The sequence below is a fragment of the Falco cherrug genome, chromosome 3 (assembly GCF_023634085.1).
Source record: "Falco cherrug isolate bFalChe1 chromosome 3, bFalChe1.pri, whole genome shotgun sequence".
NCBI lineage: Eukaryota > Metazoa > Chordata > Aves > Falconiformes > Falconidae > Falco > Falco cherrug.
In genome coordinates, this window is record NC_073699.1 from 45707737 (window position 1) to 45729286 (window position 21550).

At 35.0% G+C, this 21550-nt stretch overlaps 1 protein-coding gene across 13 annotated transcripts in view; it reads left to right on the plus strand.

The window, feature by feature from the left end:
• ASPH (aspartate beta-hydroxylase) overlaps positions 1–21550 on the plus strand; it is a 122890-nt gene that overhangs the window by 37839 nt on the left and 63501 nt on the right. For 7 of the 13 annotated variants that reach the window (XR_008731608.1, XR_008731609.1, XM_055706458.1 and 4 more), the window contains 11 exons: positions 1678–1764; positions 3330–3404; positions 3899–4060; positions 5194–5253; positions 6785–6841; positions 8194–8232; positions 11855–11893; positions 13061–13105; positions 13222–13263; positions 14753–14803; positions 15785–15829. Coding sequence is in view for 11 of the 13 variants with exons in the window: in XM_055706458.1 (XP_055562433.1) it covers positions 1678–1764; positions 3330–3404; positions 3899–4060; positions 5194–5253; positions 6785–6841; positions 8194–8232; positions 11855–11893; positions 13061–13105; positions 13222–13263; positions 14753–14803; positions 15785–15829 (702 nt within the window). In the remaining 2 variants the exon portion in view is untranslated. The remainder of the gene's footprint in view (positions 1–1677; positions 1765–3329; positions 3405–3898; positions 4061–5193; positions 5254–6784; positions 6842–8193; positions 8233–11854; positions 11894–13060; positions 13106–13221; positions 13264–14752; positions 14804–15784; positions 15830–21550) is intronic. The other 6 variants (XM_055706460.1, XM_055706461.1, XM_055706457.1 and 3 more) reach the window with 5 other exon arrangements.

The window sequence follows — 21550 nt, forward strand, 5'->3', positions numbered from 1 at the left end:
AACTTCTTACTCTTGTAGCCATTAATACTACTGCAGCAAAAGATGAATGTAAGTCTTAATAATATTTTTTAAATATTTATGGTGTTTTATTAATGACACACAAGAAAACTAGCAAAAAAGTAAATCTGGCTTTTTTTTCTAGCTTCTGATCTTGACTGGATAGTACTGGACTCAGTAATCATATACTTTTAGATACAGCCTAGCTACTTGCCTTCATGTAATATAACAGATATTGAAAGGTGTAAGTAGAATTAATTCCAAGTAGAAGTAGTTCCCGTTACATACATAAGACAATGAGTTAAATACATTTTTATCAACTCTGTAGTTTACACAAAGTTGTTTTGAGGTAATACTAGTCCTATTTGCATTGACTCAGTAGAAACATGATAATTTTTTTTCATGAATTTTAACAACTGGAAATACAATACACTTACAGTTATTTTTACAAGATTGTTAGCAGTGCAGGAGTGTTGATGAATTTCTGTGCATAGAGCTTTTGGGAAGCTAGTTTGTTTTGGGCAGTGTATATGTGTGTGTTTAAGAAGGTAGGTTTATCTTAATTGACCTTGGAACTTACACTTAAATATGAACCTAGGAAAAATGGTGTAGGAGTATAGAATTTCATTTGGAAGGGACTTCAGAAGATCCTTATTCTAACATCCTTCTCAAAACAGAATCATCTCAGAGGTATGACCAGGTTATGCTGGCTGTTACCCAGTGTGGTCTTTAAAACCTCCAAGGACAGGGATGCACAACCTCTCTGTGCAATGCTTTCCACTGATCTGACTGCTGTCATGGTGGGCAGTGTGGGCGGGTATGCGTGTGTGGGTGTAAGTTTTTTCTTATGCCCAGTCTGAACCTTTCTTGTTTAAGTCTTGCTTGAATCCTTCCTAAAGGTCGAGAGGAGGATTAGGCTAATACCAATACATTCTTGAGGATTTGGTGTCTTAAGAAGTGGCATAATCTTTCAATGCTATGAATTGTCTTGATCTTGTATCGTGGCATTGAACATTGCTGTTACTGGTTGCTTTCTTTTCATTGTGTTTTGATTGAGAAAGGCTCTGTGGTAGAGACAGTAAGCATCTGAGCGGTGACAGTCCATCAGTCATAGATTTCCTGTAGTAATGTCATTGTCAAAAAAACCTGGGAGGTTGAGATTATGTTATTTTGAAGAAACTACAGTTCTCTTCATCAGATCTTCTAAGATTTAACATAGGAATTTAAAATGCCTCTTCTTACTCTGTGCAGCATTGTATAAATTTCAAATTAGTTCTTCATAAAACCTATAAAATCAATTATATGAAACATTTTTTGCCCAAAGAGAAAACAGTGAAAAAAAACCTGCTGCCTGTTTTGTTTCTGGATACTGAATAGATGTTGAGAATAGTATAGTTATTTTTTTCAGTTACTTTTGAATAAAGGCAAGTGCTTAAATTTCTGTCCCTTTTCCCCCCTCATTGTATGTTTGTCTTCAAAACGTATTTGTTTACTATCTGAATACACTTTAGTCTTTGTATATATCACTGTGTATCAGAACAGCCCTGTAATTCTCATTAGTTTTTTGAATACATTTTTGAGAGTTTAATATCAGTTAATATAATTGAAACAACTTTCTTAGTTTATAGTTAAATCAGATCAAAAAGAGCATAAAGTTAACTTTATAACTGAAAAATGCAGGCCTTAAAGAAAGATCTGTCCCAGCACAGCCAGCATCACCAGAATCTGAGACCATCCAGCCTGCTGAGAAGTCCTATGTCGAATCAGGTAAGGCCTTTCATAAAACATAGGTGAAACAAAAGACATGGTGCTTAATTTGAATTATAATTGTTTCCTTAGTATGAAAGCTCATTATGTTATTACTTTGGGTAGGAAAGTAAATCTTTCATGGATTTGTATGTTGCTTATCCACTATGGTTTATTTAATGGGAATCACTGTCGGTAACTATACAAATAACTGAGCATGACAGTTTTATAACTTAAATGTATTGAAGGCACTCATCAGCTCTTACGAATACCATTGGAACCATATCACATCACAGTAACTTTCTGCTGATGTACAGTTGTGGTTTTGATATGTATGCAACAGTATATGCAGTCAGAATAACAGCAGATTTTCCACCTTATAAAAAAAAAAAAAGACCCAACAAAAAACCACCAAAACACCAAAAACCAACTGACCAAAGAAAAACCCTAACGACCAATTTTGTAAGATAAAATAATCACTTTTCCATTAAAAACAATACTATAGTATAAATAAAATAAATAGAACTTCTACTGTTGAAAAAATAATTTAAATAATTTAAAACCCACGTAGTATTAGTAAAACTTACTAAATTTAAGAAGCATTAAAGAAAAAAAAATTATGCATCAAATTTTAGATACACGATTTGCATTTTAGTGCTATTCAGAGAGTACATAGTTTTTCCTGTTCCTTGAAGCTTATCCTACTTGATGTTGATGTGAAGCTAACACAATAACCCATAAATGTGGAGCATATGGTCAATAAAATGGAATATAGAATTTGTTTTAAAAGACGTGCATTACTTAAGTTATAGTTTATAAATCAAGTTAAGATGTTGGTTAGGTTTTTTGGGGGTTGGTTGGGTTTTTTTTTCCTGTCCCCCATAACTGGTATGATTTTTGATCTCTTATTTGAAAAATGCAGCTGTGATTTGGTTTTGTGCTGTTGGGTTGCTCAATGTTAATTTCAGGATATTTTTATGAAGGCAACGCTTCATATAAATTCTTGTAATGCCCTGGGCTGGTGTGTTAGATGACAACCACTTGTACCTGAAATAAGTTTGTGATTTATTCTACTGTGAATTGCCAAAAGAAGACCCTGATATCGTAATGCTAGTATCTGTTTTCTCTGTTTATAAAGCAAACAAAACCCTCTGTCTGCAAGTGACATTTAGTTGTCAAATATGACATGCTAGTGCTGCTGTCTAAGTTGTAGGAAAGTAATAGATGGAAGTGTTAGTAAAATAATTACTTAGAAGATAATTCTTGGTTTGAATAGTTACGGGAAGTTAATATTACTGACACTGCGAAAAATTTATGTGCAGGAAATGCAGTGTAGATAAATTCCTCCAGCTGATCTTCAGAATCTATCTGATGTCATTGACATTACTTGATGTATTGGAGAGTAAGCAACACAAAATTGTTTTTCTAATTATATAAGTTGCAAAGGTTCACTAAGTCAATCTCTACAGAACTTTTATGGGATAGAATAAGAACATATGGAGGCTACTGAAAGTTGCAAGCCGTGAGCTACTGTTTAGACTTTGCCTTTTGCACTTAACCTTCACTGCAATTTATAATCATTCTAGAGCACAAGAATGCTGATGTAGAATTGGAAGAGGAAATTCAGTCTGTTCTTCATGAAGCTTTCCATTCCCAGCCTGGTAATGCATTAACACTTAGAAATCACTGAGGAATTTATAAATACTGCCATAGGCTAGATGAATGTGTCTGATTTTAGTATGCACTTGAAGTCCTTTGGCCTGCAGAAAACATTTTAATCTGCTAATTTGTAATTTTCAAGAAAATTCAGAAAGTTCAGTCAACAGATCCTAAAACTGTGGCCTCTTACCCAGAGGTGTTCGGCAGCAGTAGCTCAAATCAGTCAGTTGACAAAAATTTCCTTAAAATACTGCATAGGATGCAAGAATGGGTAAACAGAGATCGCTTTTACTGCAGGCAAAGAAAGCACTGCAAATTGGTGTAGGTACTTCGGGTTTATACTTCTGGAAGGTGCAGACAAGTCATCTGTCTCCATCCCTGTCCCCTTTGGGGACTAGTTGAACAACATGAAAGGGTGTGCTGAAGACTGAGTATTTGCTGGTAATAGAATTTACCAAGGCTTCTGTATTATCTAACAATCTGTATTATTGATTAGGAGAGAGACATGAAGATGTAGATGGAAGTATAAATGACCAGTGGCAAGTGAAGGAAGACATACATGGAGAAACTTTTGAAGCTCCTATAACAGATGATTCGCTCAAAGAATTAGAGATCGAAATGCCAGAAGCATATGAGACACCAGACTCAGTTCAGAAAGGTATCCAAATGACTAAATATGCTTAAAATTAATTTTTGCCAAAAATAAGAACAGAGAAATGGAAATAGGTCTCATTAAAAACTTGACTCGCAATTTCTACTTGCAGTAGAAACTTAGCAAATGTCAACCACAACAAGTATTATTTATCAAATAAATAATTTTAAAATCAAAATGGGATATATTAATACAGTGTGTTTTGGAATCCAGGTGAGTATGTATTATTGTTTGATTACTGCTATATTGTCTTCCAACCAAACCAATAAATCTGTGTTCTAGGTATACATATGACTGTATGGAGTCTGCTTCTGGACTTTGTAGCATATTAAGCTAAATTTTAAGAGTTTATTAACACAGCCTTTTGTAGACAGACTTATTCTCACTGTATTTTCCTTCTAATGTGGCTTTCCAAGAGAAGGTTACTCGTGAGGTGTATTACAAGTCCTACTTAACATTATACAAAGAAGATACTCATATCCTGCTGACTTGGGGCATTGACAGGATGTTAAAAGTCATTTGTAATCAAAATATTAAAGCAGAATCATATGATCTGAGTCCAACTCAGGGAAAATATTTCTGAATGCTTTTTATCTGCACTACTGAAAATTTTATATATGCCTCTTTTTGAAAAGCTTGTGTAATGGATGTCATCTAAAAGTTTTGACTGCTGGAATTACACGGAGATTCTTTCTTCACAATGGAAGTAATTCTTTAGTCTGGGTCTATTATACTTCCTTGTTTCTATATCTCTTACTCATCCACAGTGCAAGTTAAAGTAGGAGAATGGAGGAGAAATTCAAATTCCAGTTACTTTATATCTTTAAAATGACTATTAAGAAGGCAAAGTGAATTTGTTTTAATTTCTTTGTATTTGCACAGGAATTTCTGTGGAGAGTCATCTTTTTCTGAGCAAATGTGTATAGAGTTTATGTGTGTATACACATCAGTATTACAAGAATAAAAGTGAACTTTATTCTTTCAATCTATATATGTATCTTGCTGGCATTAGAAGAAATTTGCTTAGAATTTCTGCTTGGAAATTTGATTATTTATACATAATATTCTGTTATAGGGTCTGCAGCACCATGCATTGATTGTAACATTTTAAAATTTGTAAATACATGTTTGTTTCTCAGATGCTGATCTTTTGGCAGATGATCTTGGAGCAATGGAGCCTGAACCATATGAAGCTGCAGGTATAATTCTGTTTTCCAAAATTGGTAATACTGGTTTTCTGCCTAAATGTAGCAAATTATATGAGAAAGGAAAATAGAAAAGGTTAGACTGGTTTAGGAATGTATAGTTTTGAAAATTCTTGACTGTATTGGATGTTTGACTGAGATGACTATTCTATTTTCTATTGCAAATTGTTCTTAAAAGAAACAGATGACAGGTATGGAAACGTTGCTTTCATTGGTGCAAAAACTTTATTTTTACTTTTCTGTGTGTTTCTGGATAGGCAAGAGGTGTGTGGTTGTACAGTCGTAAGAAAGTGAGAATGAGATTTATTGCTTATATTACTGTCTTCTTACAGTCTACAATGTTAAGGTTCTTCTAGCCTATTATTCCTGGCATAAGGCAGAAACTTGTGTTCTCACATGGAACCTGTGACCTTTCAGAAGCATCGAGATTGTAACCTTTCCTTCAGAACTTTGTTTCTTTATGGCTGATTATACTATTAGGGAGTGAGTCAGCATAAAGACTTCACTCTGAACTATCCTTGCACTGTCTTTCTGCACGCTCTAATTCATCTTTAAAGCTTTTTAAAGCAAAATTTCATTTGCCTCGACTAATCCAATTAGCTTATAGTCATCTTCTTATTGTATTTGATATCATGTACAATGGCATTAGTTCATCTTTCCTGTTAGGAAGAAACATTAGGTAGATATTACAGTTTCCCTGGTATCTGATAAGAATTTTCTTCTGGATGCTAACAGTGCTTGTTATAGTACAGGCAGCCTCTTCCATCTACATTAGACGTCAAATTTCTGTTTGAACTAGGCTTCTTACCTTTGGCTCAGTGTTAGTTCTGGACTTTACAGTCCTGTGTCCTAAATATGACAGAAAAATAATATTGTTTGATACAGCTAAAACTGCTTATTTCTATCTTTGTGGGAGATTAAATTGGTAACTGGAAAGCAGTAGAATCCAAGCTGTGATACTTCCAAAGTAAAAGGATTGTTACTTTACCTTCCATACCATGTGTTCTCAGATGTGTTAATGTCGCGAAGAATTGTAGTCACAGAGGAAAATAATCCACATACTTAGCTAGCCAATGAAAAAAAGTAAATTGCTGTAAATCTGTTATGCCAGAAGTGAATGTACATATTTCTTAAGGTCTGATTTCTGGCTCTTACCTTGTCTTCTGTAGATCATCACCAGTGGTCCTGCTGCACGTTAGTAAAGAAGCTACTTTAGAACTGTGAGGATAGGGGAAGATTGCGTTTTTTATTCATATTAGAAGAACTACTAAATATTGATGGAGACTAATGGCTCTCATGGATCTAGTTTTCATACAGAGAGTATAACAGAGGACTGGAAGTGAGAATGGCCCAACAGCTTCCATTAGATTGCAAGTGTCTGTAAGGTTTTTAATTAGTCACTGTTCAACTAAGCTACATTTCGCTATTGACAGCCACGTTACGGGTGCAAGTTAAAATAATCAAGTATTAAAAATAGTTCATATTTCTAATTAAAAAGATTTAATTTTTTGTATTTAATTTACAGTTTCATATGAGTATGATATGGATGTGGAAAAGACAATGAGTGATCCAGAAGCTCCAGGTTTGTAGATTTTCGTGACTTCAGGTTATAATATGATCACGTACACTTTTGTAAACATGCTTCAAAGTAACATGTCATTAACTGTTTCATCACAGTTTTATTTTCAGAGAGTTTTTGGCTAGTTTCAAATAAGCCTGATTTTTTGCAGCTTTTGTCACCGTTGCATTTGTGAACACCACATTCCACAAGTCCAAGCCACAAATACTTACAAACCTTGTTCTGTTGAAGTCTTCCAGCCTAATTAATGGATTGTCAAAGAACTACTTGTATTCCTAATTTTAAGCCTAAATACAAATACGCATGGATTTACTATATTGTGTAACTTATAGTGTACCTCCTGGATGTGCTTTACAATCCAGCTGTCACTTTCAAATAAAATATTGTAGTATTAACTCAGTATGTTTAGTTCTGTTATTCTTGAGCTAAGTATGTGACTTTTTAAACTTCTCTTGTGCTATTTAGCTGTTGCATGAAAATTTGATTGGAATATAAAATAGTTAATATTATTAAATATAGCATCTTCTATCATTAGCTATATATTATATGGAACATTATACAAGTACAGTCCAAAGTCTTATTTCTATTTATTGAAGTTGCATTGAATTTTGGCCCCAAACCAAGACACAAAAAAAAAAACCCCAAACATTTGAGCTCGTAGATAGCATCAGTGTCTTATTGTTATTACATCTGTATATTTGTTTATGTTCTGGAAAAATTCAAAGTCCTACATGAATACTACTTCTATGTAATGTCAGCCAAATGGGCAGAATAATATTTTGAGGGTTAAATTTCTAAATTTCCAGGAGAATGGATGTTGTATTTTAAATTGCATAGAACTGTTTCTGTGGATAAAAAAATAATTTGAGTTTTGCCAAAGATGTTCAAGTTAGTGTGGTGTCAGAAAAAAAAAATTTAAACAAAGCAAGCAAGCCATAACAAGTGGATTCCAAAATTCCACTGTAAAGCAAGCTGTAACAAGCAGATTCCAAAAGTCCACTGTAGAAGTTTGCTATATATAGAAATGATTTAGGAGTATTTCCATTCTGAATTGTAGGTAATCTGTAGATGAGTTTATGAACTGTGTAAGGAAAAACTTACTGATAGTGCTTTATCTTTTTTTATGTTTATCTTGTGATGCTAGCAAATGATTCAGTTCTTTTCACAGGACCTTTTGGAAATCTTCCACTTTGTTGAATACTTAACTTCAATACAGTAAAAAACACTATAGTTTTGAATATCTTTTTGTTCTGAATAAACTCGACACCCTGTTATTTGTGTGTGTGTATTGTCTTAAAATTCCATGACTTTTCATATTGTTTTGTTGTTGTGTGTTTGTTTTTTTTTTTCTTTAGCAGAGGATATGGTGCATGGCAATTACAATGAAGATCATGGTATGACAACTGCTATTATTTTTGTGAACTGATGGTATTTCATTAATATCAAAGTGAAATCACATTGTCTTAAAATTTTGTATGCTGTCACATTACTTTGCTAGTTCTCAATTAAGGTTTTGGGGTTTGTTATGTTCAAATCCCCTTCCATCTTTAACACTGGAAAAGTGTAGAGTATGCATATAGGCTATATTCCCATATTGGTCCTCTTTGTCACACTTTTTACATATGTGGAATAGGAATGTTGAGGACTTCTCATGCCCTTTTCCTTATGAAACTCTGGCCAAGTCAGCTGTGGTTCATTGCATCTGTATAGCTCAGTATTACTTTCTCATCTTGTCTGTAACTACCAGTTCTTTGGAGATTACTCTATTTTAGTTTGATTTGGTTAATGATTTGCCAATGATTACTGAGACCAAATCAAGAAGCCAATGAAAAGAAGGCTAATGGTCATCTTGAAACAAAGGTATGTGGTCATGATCTTTTCTGTGAGATCCTTCTGGGGACTACAGTACTTCAGAAAAGTTAACCATATCTTCAGAGCACTCTTCTATATTTAATGTAACCTGAGCAAAGGACAGCAATTCTTAACTTCAAAATATTTTGAGACAGAAAACCTTGAATTTCATCCTTTGTCGTCAGGGGAGACATTCTGACATCCACCTTTGGGATAGAAGTCAAAATCCCACTGAAGGATATTAGTTGCCCAAAGGTGTATTTAGCCCTCAATCCATGTCTTTTTCAGTCTGCAGTAAAGAATTATTTGCCTCAGCTATGTTGCCCTTGACAAAATGTGTTGGCATCAATAGGATGGAAAAGCAACAGAGACCTAGCTTTTTTCCCTGGGCTTGTTGTTTACTCTCCTTTCCAGTGTATGCTTATTTTACAGTCAATTCCTAATCAAGAATCACTTCTCTTGCTTCTCCCACCTAGATACGAAGGAGAAGTAAAACTTTTATTCTTTACTTTTCATGCTTCTTCATATGTAGTGGTGACATGAACAGAGAATGCTTCCACAGCCCCTGCCCTTGGAATGGTCATTTATACCTGCTTTTGGAGTAAGGTGATCATGGAGGTTCCCAAAGTAATTTGCATCATTTTTTCATAGAATCGGTTCCAAAACTATTCCATGTTCTGCAGTCTCTTCTGGCACCCTAGCACAATAACAGTGAATCGCTCTGTTTTGTGAGTAATTCACGTGCTTTGGCAAGCTGTGGTTTCATATGCAATTTGAATAGTATCAGATAAATCAGATTTAGATTTTTTTCTACTCTTTCTTTACTATTCCAAATCCTCTAATTAGGCTGATGAAGAGAATAGGAAGTTCCATTCTTTTTCTCAAAAGGAAATTCCAGGGTAGGAGGTGATTGTAAAAAAAAATATTGTTGGCTACTAAACTGCCAGGCTTTTTTACACAGCAAATTCTGCCCACAGTTCAATGTAGCCCATTACAAACTGCTTTTCTTTTGATAAAAACTCATCTTTCCGTGACAGAATTTTGCCTTGCTTCCAAATTCTCCCTTAAAGACGTTCTGGTTGTGCGAGAAAGCCCAATGCTTTGTACTTTTTCAAGGGATTTCTTTTGAGAGCTCCAGCCTGGAGCGGTGTAGAAGAACAAGGCCAATCAGGTGAGGCATTGAATGTTCTTCACATTTGCAAGATGTGGTTGAATTTTTTTTTATCCCCCCCTGCCCCCCATCTTGAAAGTTATATGGATTTCCAAAGTTATTTGGAATTTCACTGTTTGTTCCAAGGGCAGACCTGTATACAGGCACCCTTATTTCCAGGCACTTATAGGTGTCTCAGAAATAAACAGAGAGAATAATGAGAAATTGTTGTCAGGATCCCTAGAAAAGATGAGACACACCACTGGGAAAGATGGTCTAATCACGCTCAGTCCTGTAAGTTCATTTTATGTTGTCAGTCCTTTAAGGTTTGAGCAAACCAGCCAACCATGGATGTCTGTGAAGATTTGCTGAAAGATGTGAGGCCATCTTTCAGTGACACACCATTTTTTCCTTCTGAGTTCAGCTATCCCGTTTTAGAGCATGAGAGTTGTAGTTTTCATGAATGTGTGCCAGGCACTATTTTAGCAGTTGGAAGTACCTAGTTTTCATCCCTGTTGTCTCCTGCCCATCTTTCTTGTTACCTTTTGACGTACTTTTGGTTGGATCAAAAAGGAAACAGATTTGCTCTTTTTCTGGAGGAGAGTTTTTAGCACCTGTTTTCTAAAGACAAGAGATGGAGGCCATCATAGAGATCTGAAGTTCTTTCTCTCAAATGTAAAGCTTGTGGTTTTGACACTAGCTCCAAAACTGCAGTTCCCATCTAATTTTAAAGTTTCAGATGCAAATATCTGAGAAATCAGCAGAAGTATAAGCTTCTTTATTCTGGAGTCAATGTATCTTCCCCATATCTATCAGATGTGTTTCCCCTTTTCTGGCAGGTGCTGTGATGCAATATTTTCCACAATCCTGGTGCTTTCTAGAATTCTCAGAAAGCTGAGCAGGCAATGCCAAGATAGCAGTTACATTTCTTTTCCAACTCTTGCTTTGTATGGCTTAGTTCTTAATTCAGGTCAGTGACCAAGTCTAACAGGACTGCAGTTCCTGTAATCACTTTCTCCGTGCATGGTGTTGGGAGAAAATGAAAATGTTTGGTAGGCTGCACCCACTTTGCTTATCTAGCACATTGAAAGGAACAGTCTTTTCCTACCTCTGGTGGTTGTTGCTGATGCTGAAAATTCTTTAGTTGAAATGGGTGTGCGTGCCCACAGTGAAATGTGTAAACAGATTGATTGTGTAACTTGGAACACAGGAACTCAGTTATTGTACACAACTTTCAGTAGTTTTATGAAGAGTTTTATACAGTTTGTAGCAATGAAGCTAGAGAAAGAAGGCAAGTTTGAGATTTTTTATTAGAAATTAAGAGTTCTGGATGTTTTTTAAAAAATATGCTCTAAGAACTTTATTTTTTAAAGGACGGAGGGGGAGCCAAGTGACTATTAGTGCCTTTTAAAATAAAACAATAGTAGAAAGATTTTATTTCTAAAAAATATCTCATGTAAATAACCTTTTCCAGTTGTGAGTCAGTTCCTATTAAGATAATGAAATTATCCAAAACACTGGATGAACGCTGAACTTCTTTAGTTCAAAAATTCACAATAAATGTATATTGAAAATTCAGACAATTAATAGGTAGCATTTTCTCTATTTTCAGACATTATCTAAAGTAAAATAATGAATGTTCTTAACCTGTTTCTTCAGAATTACAAAAACTAGACTGGCTCTTTACTCAAAGATAAGGAGTGTAAGTGAATTATAACAACTGTATGGAACGGTAGCTTTATTGTTCTCATTGTTTTCAGTATTTCGTCTGTGTAGATAGAATGCTTGAAATTTCAGTATTATGTTCACATTTGTTTTTTTTTTTTTTTCCTGTAGAAATTCTACTACAAGCTCTAGTAAGGGTTGATATATCTATTCAGGCCCCAAAACTAGAGAAAGTCTTTGAGAGCTTTGCATTTATCATTAAAGCAATTAATTTTATGCTTAACAACCAGATTTTAGGATACTTTGTGCATATCAGCCACCCCAGAACTTTTATTTTTCTTTCCTTTCAGAACTAAAACATGAAAAACAGACTGAGACTCGAGATACAGGTATATACATATATATAAATGTATATATAGATGTGTGTGTGTCTATGTATATATGGGTGGGTTGTGTGTGTGTACGCTCCCACAGGCCTCTCACCATGTATATATATTTATGCATATGGAGCGTACTATAAAATCTTTGTTTTGTATGTAATTGAAGTAGAAATACCTCTAAAATAAATGTTATTGGAATATAAATCATTTTCAAAACCAGATAAATAGTTTAGTCAAGTTATCATAAAAGTCATAACTTAATCATTGGAACATGGTAGTTCAGCATAGACAACCTGCTGTCTGCTGTGAGCCTTGCTCATAACCTCGTAACCAGTGCTTAAGATCATTCAACATGTACGGGCTGTCAATACTAGCTCTGCTTTGTGCATACTTTTTGCTAATGCCTTTGTCTAATCAGCAGAAGCAATTAAAAAAACTGTCTGCAGTGCTCTCTCTGTGTCCTGTATGCTCTGTTGTCTTGAAATAACAGCTTTTTTGAGCGTCAGGTCAGCTGATTGGAAAAGACACAATTATTTAGTTTAGAACTGAAGTCAAGAAATTCTTTAGTGTAAATAAATTGCAAGTGTCTGTTTTGTCACCTTTGTGATCATAAGCTTAAGAGGACAGTCAAATGAGTTAAAAGGTGCCATATTTAAAGAAAATAATTTCATTTTCATGGAATTCATAATTTTAAGTTGAAGAACTTGGTCGTTGTCCTTCAGGAAGGAAGGTGGGACTCCTTAAGGAATTGCATGTTTATCCAAATAAAAAGACTTTAAAAGTTTATTGGTTTTAGGTTTTGTTTCGTTTGGTTTTTAATATATCTAGCAGATGAGTTGATGCTGCAAAAGATCAAAGTGGGAGTTCTTATTATGCTTAGAAAGATTAAGAAGTTTTCTTAAAAATTAAGTTTTTAAAGTTACTGTGTCTTAATCCAAACAACATTTTCTCAGAAGGTATAATATTGAAATATTTACCTAATGAATACAGTAGCAAGACAGAGAAGAAAATTTAAGAAGCAATTTCTCTTTTTTCCCTCAAAGTTCCTGTTTGTTTATAGCAGTGTACTGTTCACAGTTAAACATGCCTGTGCTAGCTGTGTTCTTTTGTGTTCTATGTAAGTTTACCAGTTGAGGACTTGACTTTATTATTGCTCTGAATTAAATGTTTTCTTAGGTGTTGAGGACCTTCCAGAGGAGCTGAATGAAGCTACAGAGCCAGGTATGTATTTTGTAACTGTGATCTTACAGTGCTTTGATGAAATATATGCATTTTGAAGTCTGATGTAAAAGGAAAAAAAGCTTACATGAATTTTTCTTTCTAAACTTCTTCTACAGATGAAATTATTGAAGATTTTGATATTGATAAAGAGCTGTCAGGTACGAGTTTTTATGGTTTGTGAAAGAAAACATTTTTTCCTTCCATTTTTGTTAATTTAATTTAAAAATAAACGAGCAAAAAACAAAGCAGGGAAGTGTGCTATATAGAGAATCATAGAATGGTTTGGGTTGAAAGGAACATTTAAAGATTGTCTGGTCCAACTCCCCTGCCACGGGCAGAGACATCTTTCACGAGATGATCTTGCTCAAAATCCAACCTGACTTCGAACACTTCCAGTGACGGGGCATCCATTACTGCTCTGGGCAACCTGTTCCGGTGTCATGCCACCCTCATCATAAAAAAAATTTTTTTCCTTATGTCTAACCTAAATCTGTCCTCTTTCGCTTTTAAACCATTGCCCCTCGTCCTGTTGTTACAGGCCTCACTAAATTGTCTTTCTCCATTTTTCTTAAAAGTCCCCTTTAAGTACTGAAAGGCTGCAGTAAGGTCCCCCTCAGAGCCTTCTCTTCTCCAGGCTAAACAACCCCAACTCTTTCAGCCTTTCTTCCTAGGAGAGGTTCTCCAGTCCTCTGATAATTTTTGTGGCCCTTCTCTGGACCCAGTCCAACAGGTCACTGTCTGTCTTGCACTGAAAACTTCAGAGCTGGACACAGTACTCCAGGTGGGGTCTCATCAAAGCAGAGTAGAGGGGTAGTAGAATCACCTCCCTCAACTACTGGCCATGCTTCTTGTGATGCAGCCCAGGATACAGTTGGCTTTCTGGGCTGTGAGCGCACATTGCTAGCTCACATCCAGTTTTTCATCCACCAGGATCCCAGAGTCCTTCTCTACAGGGCTGCTCTCAATCCCTTCATCCCTCAGCCTGGATTAGTATTGGGGACTGCCCTGACCCAGGTTGCAGGACCTTGCACTTGGCCTTCTTGAACTTCGTGACATTCTCACGAAGCACTTAGAGCTTCAATTTGAGTAATGGAGTAGGTTAATTTCCCACATCACTACTCAAAAAGGAGAGGTTGTAAATTTTCATTTGTTGTGCTGTGTCAGGGAATTTTGAATGAGTACTGTGTCAAATGTAATTTGAAGATTTTTCTCTAAAAAGTTAAAAATATCTTTAAGCAAGTTTTTTTTCTCAAATGACGTTAATTCAGTCAGCTAGAGCAAATTGATATAAGCAGTTTAGTCTGTGCACAGTGTGCACATTTGATGCTGTATTTATGTATGTTTTCTGTTTGAAAAATGTGTTCTAATATAACTAAACATTTTTTTTACACGATCAACAATTGTAACCAAAATCACTTTTGGGGGGTGTAGTAGGAATGGAGTTGGTGAAAAAGAGGAGCTAAACTTTTGGACATTAAATGCATTCAGTATCTTTTTTTCTGCTTGTAAGTTAACCTGGTTGGTTGTTCTGCAGTTTAAGGCTTCCTTTTTGTTTGATACTAATTTGCTTGTGTGGCTGGTGGGGAATAAAAACAAAGTTGTGAACATCGTGTGTGTAACTTTCAACACTTATTTTCTTTGCAACAGTAGAAAGTAAGCATAAAGAAGATGATGTGGCCACTGAACCAGAGGAATCAGGTATGTATATTATCTTTTGCATGAGTTTGCAACTTAAAACACCCAGAAATAATAAAAAAATTACAAACTATAAATATCGTAGCATAGAGTTCTATGCTGCAGTGAAAATACATTCTAGCTTTAGCTTTTTTCTTTTAAGGACAAACTATTTGGAAGCTAGCATCCTGGGTTTTTTAATGACAATATTGTAGTGGCTCACAGAGCACTCACTCTTCAGTTTTAGAAGTTGTGACTGCTCCCAGTTCAGAAAAACTTACATTGATAAAACCAGCCATATTAAGTCATAAGAAGCTGAAGATTTCTTTGCTATGCTGTTTCCCACCAGCCAATCAGTAGTGCATACTCAGGAGAGTGTATGTAAGAAACAAAATAAAGTGGAATGTGTCCCTAGCTTTGAGCAATTAATTTATGGGCTGCCCAAATCATAGTATACTTTTCCCTCTCTTCCTTTTTTCTTATTGTCTACAGCCAGTATCTTGGCTATTATGAATTCTTTTCTGGTGAGCCTGACTCCCTCCATGCGTGTGCAACTGTCAGTGTGTTAGCAGTAATAGCACTTGGTGATAAATGGCATGTTTAAATTAAACTTATATACAGAATTTAAAAAGAACTGAATTTTGAAGTCAAGTATTTCACAATTACAGCTGGGAACATAATAAGTATGTCAATGTTTTCTAAGCCCATATTGTGCTAGCATGTGAAACTGTGGGAAATTTGTGCTTTGGATAGTACAGTTTCAGAATTTTGAAGTATCATTTTTGAAACTATGCAATCCTGCAATTTACTCATTGGCCTACTCAAGTATTGACTGTTCCCCAGGAAAAACTCAGCTGAGGAAAATTTGCATTGTACTTCTGCAAAAGTAGTATTACAGAGTAGTCTTCATAGGTCACTGTTCTAAGCATAATGGAAAAAAATGCAGCTTTTTGTAGATATTTAGAGAACTGTCCAGTTTTAATTTTGTACACATTTGACTTACAGAAATGCCTGTTCAAGCCGAGGATTACTCAAATGATGATCTAGTGGGTAAGTTACTCTTTAAGTGCTTGGTTTTTTTCCCCAAAAAATGAAACTATAGCTATATGGGAAGTTTGTAAACAGATTACTCTGTGGAGAAGAGTGAAAGGGTATCAGTATTGTCATTTAAAGTTGCTTCCTGTTTTTGAAGCAATAATCATTATGTTTTCCTGTGTAAATGCTGATAATAGTTACTGGGTTATATGGAAGCGTTCCAAATAAAACTGTGAGTAGTTGTAATTTACAACTTAATTCTTAATGATTTCAGACAGAGCTGGATAAGTTGATACAAAAATTTCAGGTCTCAAACTATGGGTGTACTTCTTTTCTGGAGTAACTGATCATAAGTCTGGTAATACTGTCACTTCTCTGTGTATCAGTCAGATCTATTTGATTCCAACTGTGGCACAGTTTTTGGGCACTGATGTAGAAACAGGACTGTTTTGTCATGCCATCAAATTTTTCTTGACATAACTGATTTTAAGAATAAGAGCACTTCCAGCTCTTCCATCTGTTGCCTGACAGTAGTAAATGTAGAGTTTTCCAAAACCATTTTTAGAGTAGGTAAATGGCTTCTAAATTTGAAGACTGCATACTATTAAATTTCTTCTGCTTTTTGGATTTAATTACTACAAGTTGCTAGTTTGTTCTTTGGAATTAAGTCATGTTGAGTGAAACACTGAGTTGTATCTCTGGGCAGTAAATAACAGAAGCTGCAATCCAAGAGTCTTGACAGCTATATTTCTGTTTTGTTCTGATTAGCCTGAGCACCTCTCTGGGTTAGTTAATCTTCGCTATATGCAGAAGCTTTTATGTGGTGTGGTGCCCAGATAGTTCTGTGGGGTTTTGTTATAACTTGTAAGAAAAGAAACTTGTATTTGGTTCTTATGCATGCCAAAAGTAGCCAGAGAAGAGGCCTTTGTGGTTGCACAGTACAAATTGGAGGCATGGTTTAGTTCATGTTTTAATTTACATGCTGAACCTTAACTGAGGTGGTTTGAAATGCTCGTATCAATATGTAGCTGTGTTGTCTGTGAGGACTTTCTAACCTGTTTGTCACAACAGTCACATGGTGTGTTGAAATGTTTGAAGCCACAGGCATTCATTAATAAATGCCTTATCTAAAAATGCTTTCTTTCATAATGGATATGAAATATTCTAAACCAAAGCTTAGAACCAATGTAGGAACAAGGAGTAGTTACTTTTGACAGCACAGGCAAAAGTTCAGCAAAGGTGGTGTTCTGTTGATCTGTTGTACTTTAAGTTGGAACTGTACTAGAAGAAAAGATGTTTTCTTTCAGAAAACGTTGCTGCTTAAAATTAAAATAACAAAAAAGCTCTTACAGGACTTGCAAAATTTCAGCAGTAGGTAATTCTACTGCACAGTGTCAGTTGAATTGATATGAAGATGATCTTTGACTTACATATACTATTTTAAAACTAAATTCAGAAGCTAAGTATCAACTTGAAATCATTAATTTTTGTTTTTGTGGACCATATTTCTATGGCTTTTTGTGCTGTAATTTATGGCTCAGCCTTGCAGTGGAAGATTAATTTTCTGCCTTCACCAAAAAAGAACCGAAACCAACTTATGTGTATTGTACAGTAGAGGGAAGTTTTCCAAATACTCCATTTATAGAATTTATAGAATCAATTAAGTTGCAAAAGACGCTTAAGATTATAGAGTCCAACCATAAACCTAACACTGTCAAGTCCACCACTGTACCATGTCCCTAAGCATCACATCTACACGGTCTTTTAAATACCTCCAGGGATGGTGACTGAACCACTTCCCTGGGCAGCCTGTTCCAATGCTTGAAAAACCCTTTTGGTGTAGAAACTCAAACTAAACCTTCCCTGGCGCAACTTGCTTGTCCTGTCGCTTGTTACTTGTTGTTACCTCGCTCCAACCTCCTTCCAAGCAGCTGTAGAGCGATAAGGTCCCCCTGAGCCCCCTTTTCTCCAGGCTAAACACCCCCAGTTCCCTCGGCCGCTCCTCATAAGCCTTGTGCTCCAGCCCCTCCACCAGCTTCGCTGCCCGTCTCTGGACACGCTCCAGCCCCTCAATGTCCCTCCTGCAGTGAGGGGCCCAAACCTGAACACGGCATTCGAGGTGCCCACCGCACTAGGGCTAAGTACAAAGAGATAATCGCTCCTTTAATTGCAGGTGGACTTTCAAATAAGATTGTGGAATTGAGCCTAGCTGTGCACTCTCTTTTTTATTGTATTGTGATACAAAAAGAGTTCTTTCTATTTTCAAACACCATTAGAATCAAAAATGACTTGTTTTACTCTGAAATAGTATCTATTTCTGATCCTTTTAAAAGTTTTTTTTTAAGTTTATTTTTTTTACCTCCAGTTGTTTTCAAAACTAATGCAACACACTTAGGACAAAACAGAATCGATCAAAACCTATTTCTTCAGTAATTAAACATGCAAGTAACTATTAGATGTAGTATCATATATGCCATTCCTTGTTTAGGAAGTAGAAAATGAAAATAATTTGATAAGCACACAGTCTGCAACAGTGTGACAACATATTCAAGAATCTTTAATAATTTATGTAGTTATGGGGAATCACTTTGAAGACAGAAGAATTGTTGTTTATCAGTTCTTGTATAAAGCTTATTATTTCAGCACATAAAGTAGAATTCAAATAACATCTCTGAAATAAGTACTGACTTATTATAAACTACTGACCAGGAATAAAAATTATATTACTATTAAATTATTGTTTTTTTCCTACTGTCAAGTATGTTTACCTGCTTTTTTTGGATGTGAAACATTCAGTTTGAAGGCAATATTATTCTCACATTTTCCTCTTAAGAGTATGAAATTCATGCTTACCAGGGATTTTTTTTATTTATTATTTGTGGTGGAGGATTCAGTATGCAGTTTTTTGTTGTCAGAATTCTTTCCTTATTTGTTCATGTGATTTCATTTCATCAGATACTCAAAGCTAGTATTTTCTGTTATTTCAGCAGTAATTAATATTAAATTTCATTGTACTGGAGACAGTCAAGAACTCTCCTGATTGAAGAACACCTTTATATACATATGTGCTCTTTACATGTATAAAAGATGTACCTATTTACGTAATAAACATAACTTCAGACAGTGTAAAAGATACTCAGAAATGTCACTAGAGTCCTTATTCTTCAGTAGTATAAATTCATGCAACTTTATTTGAAACGTGGTGTCACCAGTTTGAGTCAGGTTAGGAACAGTTATTTGATTTTTATCTGAAACATAGGAACTTATTTGTTTTGGAAAGAAAACAGGAGATAGTTCAGAGCTGTGCAGAGCATTGTCACATTGCCAGCAAAGGGATCAGGTGTGGGATTTGAATATGCTGGAGTGCAAGTCAGAAGTTGTTTCCTGGCTTCAGGGCATATCACACACAAAAAAATTATGGTGTCTGTCGGTACTGTTTTCCAATTTTCTAAGCTTACTTCTAAAATTATTAACAATATTCCTTTCCAGCTGTAGGCTATTTTATCTGAGGTTATAGTCTCTATTTTTATAAATTAATGCACTTAAGTGGTATGGTAGGTCAGCTTGAAATACTATCGATTTAGAATTTTTTGCTAATCCTGCTTTACACTCTCACATAAACTGCAGTGGTTGTGATAGAGTGGTGCTTGTTGGAGACATATTTTAAGGGAGACATATTACAGTTTTCGGGATACCTTTACTCTCTGTATTTGAATTTTGATCCCTTTTAATATGTGTTGAGATTTAAAATACTTAAGGGTTGTTCGCCCACCCCCCCCACCCCTCCTTCATCACATATCCTTGACATTTTTATAATCCTGCATTTATTTTACCAACTGCTGAAATCCCCTATGTGTAGAGAAGTTTCCACTTTACAACTTTGACCCTTCCTCATTCCCTGGCTCCTCTTTTCCAATTGTAATTGTCCTTGACTTTAAAAAACAAACAAAAAAATTAAAAAAATTGTGTTAGTATATTTGTGGCATGGCCTAAATTTCCTTTACATGGTAAATGAAGTGCCATATGCTGAGAAAAAGTTTACTGCTTAGATAAATATTTAAGTTTATATTTCCCACCTTATACAGCAACTTTGTGTACATTCATTATGATAGCGCCTAGAAATCATAGCTTTCTAAAATTAACTAGTCTGATACAAAGTTGCCTTTTTTAGCATTTACAATCTTTTTTTGTTGTTTTAGAGTAAGTTGTGTTGTGGTTGGTCCTTTAATATAGATTTCCCCTTATTTTTTCAGATACTTAAAGCTTCAAAAGAAAAGTCCCTACATCAGGAGGACCAGCCCTAACCATACGCTACAAAAGGGGAGCAGATGGTTGCAATAGATCTTATGATGTAATTATTGAGCAGTTCAGGGTTTGGGGAGCAAACACTAAGATATTGTAAATGGGTTTTAGCCAACTGTCATTTTAGTAAGCTTTTTTAACACTTGGATGTTTAATTTACATTCCTGTCTGATTTTCCTGATTTTCTTTTTTTTTTTTTTCTTTCTTGGTCAAGTTTAGTGGATCCATTATTTTTTTTCTTCTGTGTTTGTGACAGAGTTGCAACTTCAGGCTGCATTTTGTTTGTGCTGTTTAAGCAATTGTTAATATTCTATTTATAACATAGAAGCAAGTACATTTTTTCAGATTTTAATATTTATCTTTTGGGTTGGATTCATACAGTATGTACAGAGCAGTTTGGTCAAACAAAACATGTAATATTATGAGCATAATAAAACATTTAAACTATTTTATAACTGCTGATATAGCATACAGCCTAACTACATTTTATTGAAAACAGTAATTGGACACACACTATGCTGTGAAGTTTGACTTAGATCTCTTTGCAGTGATGTTATGTCAACAGTTACACTACATGAATTTTCAGGTGCTTTTTAAAATAGCCTAACGAGCTACAAAATATGTATGTTTAATTCATACTAGTAAAGGGCAGATTACTAAATTAATTCTTTCAGAAACCCATTATGTGTGAATTTAGAGCTTGTTATTTATGCACATTTGATTTTTTTTTTAAAGCAAAAACGTCTAGAAATGACATAATAGTTTGGCAGGGAGTCAGTGCAGATTGCAACAAAACTTGAGTTGCTGGAATCAAGATTAATTCAGTAAAATTCTTCTGGTTTGCCTACCAATATAATGACCTCAAAGCTGAATTTAGTAAGCTTTATATTCAGTGAATTATTTAAAAATTCAAATCTGCATAAATATTTGACTTGTAAATTTTATTTAAAAAAAGAAAAGCTTTGGACATTCAAACTTAAGAAAAACAGGATATCAGAATTTAAGACCTGCAATCATAAAAGCTCTTGTATATGGTACATCTGAAATTTAGACTTTGAATGATTTAGAATTTTAATATAACAGGTGTACTTCTTACCTGTTCTGTGCTGCTGTTCCACAATTATGAAGGCATACTTTATTCTTTGGCATTTTGCATGTGTTCCTTTTCGGCTCAGGAATAATTGCTGTGATTTTAGAAAATTGCCAAGTCTGATACAGGAGCTTAGAATAAATAAAATAATACAAGGTTTTTTAGAAGAAAAATCAGTTTGGTAGCCCTAACAGTGGTTGCCTTTTGGTTGGCAGGGAGATTTTAAATTTTTGTAGCACTGTTTTGAAGTCAGGTTTTTAGTTGCTTACATTCATAGTGAAAGGGTCATCCTATATGCATGTTTCTTTTTTTGTTTGGGATTTCAGTAATACTCACATAAGTGA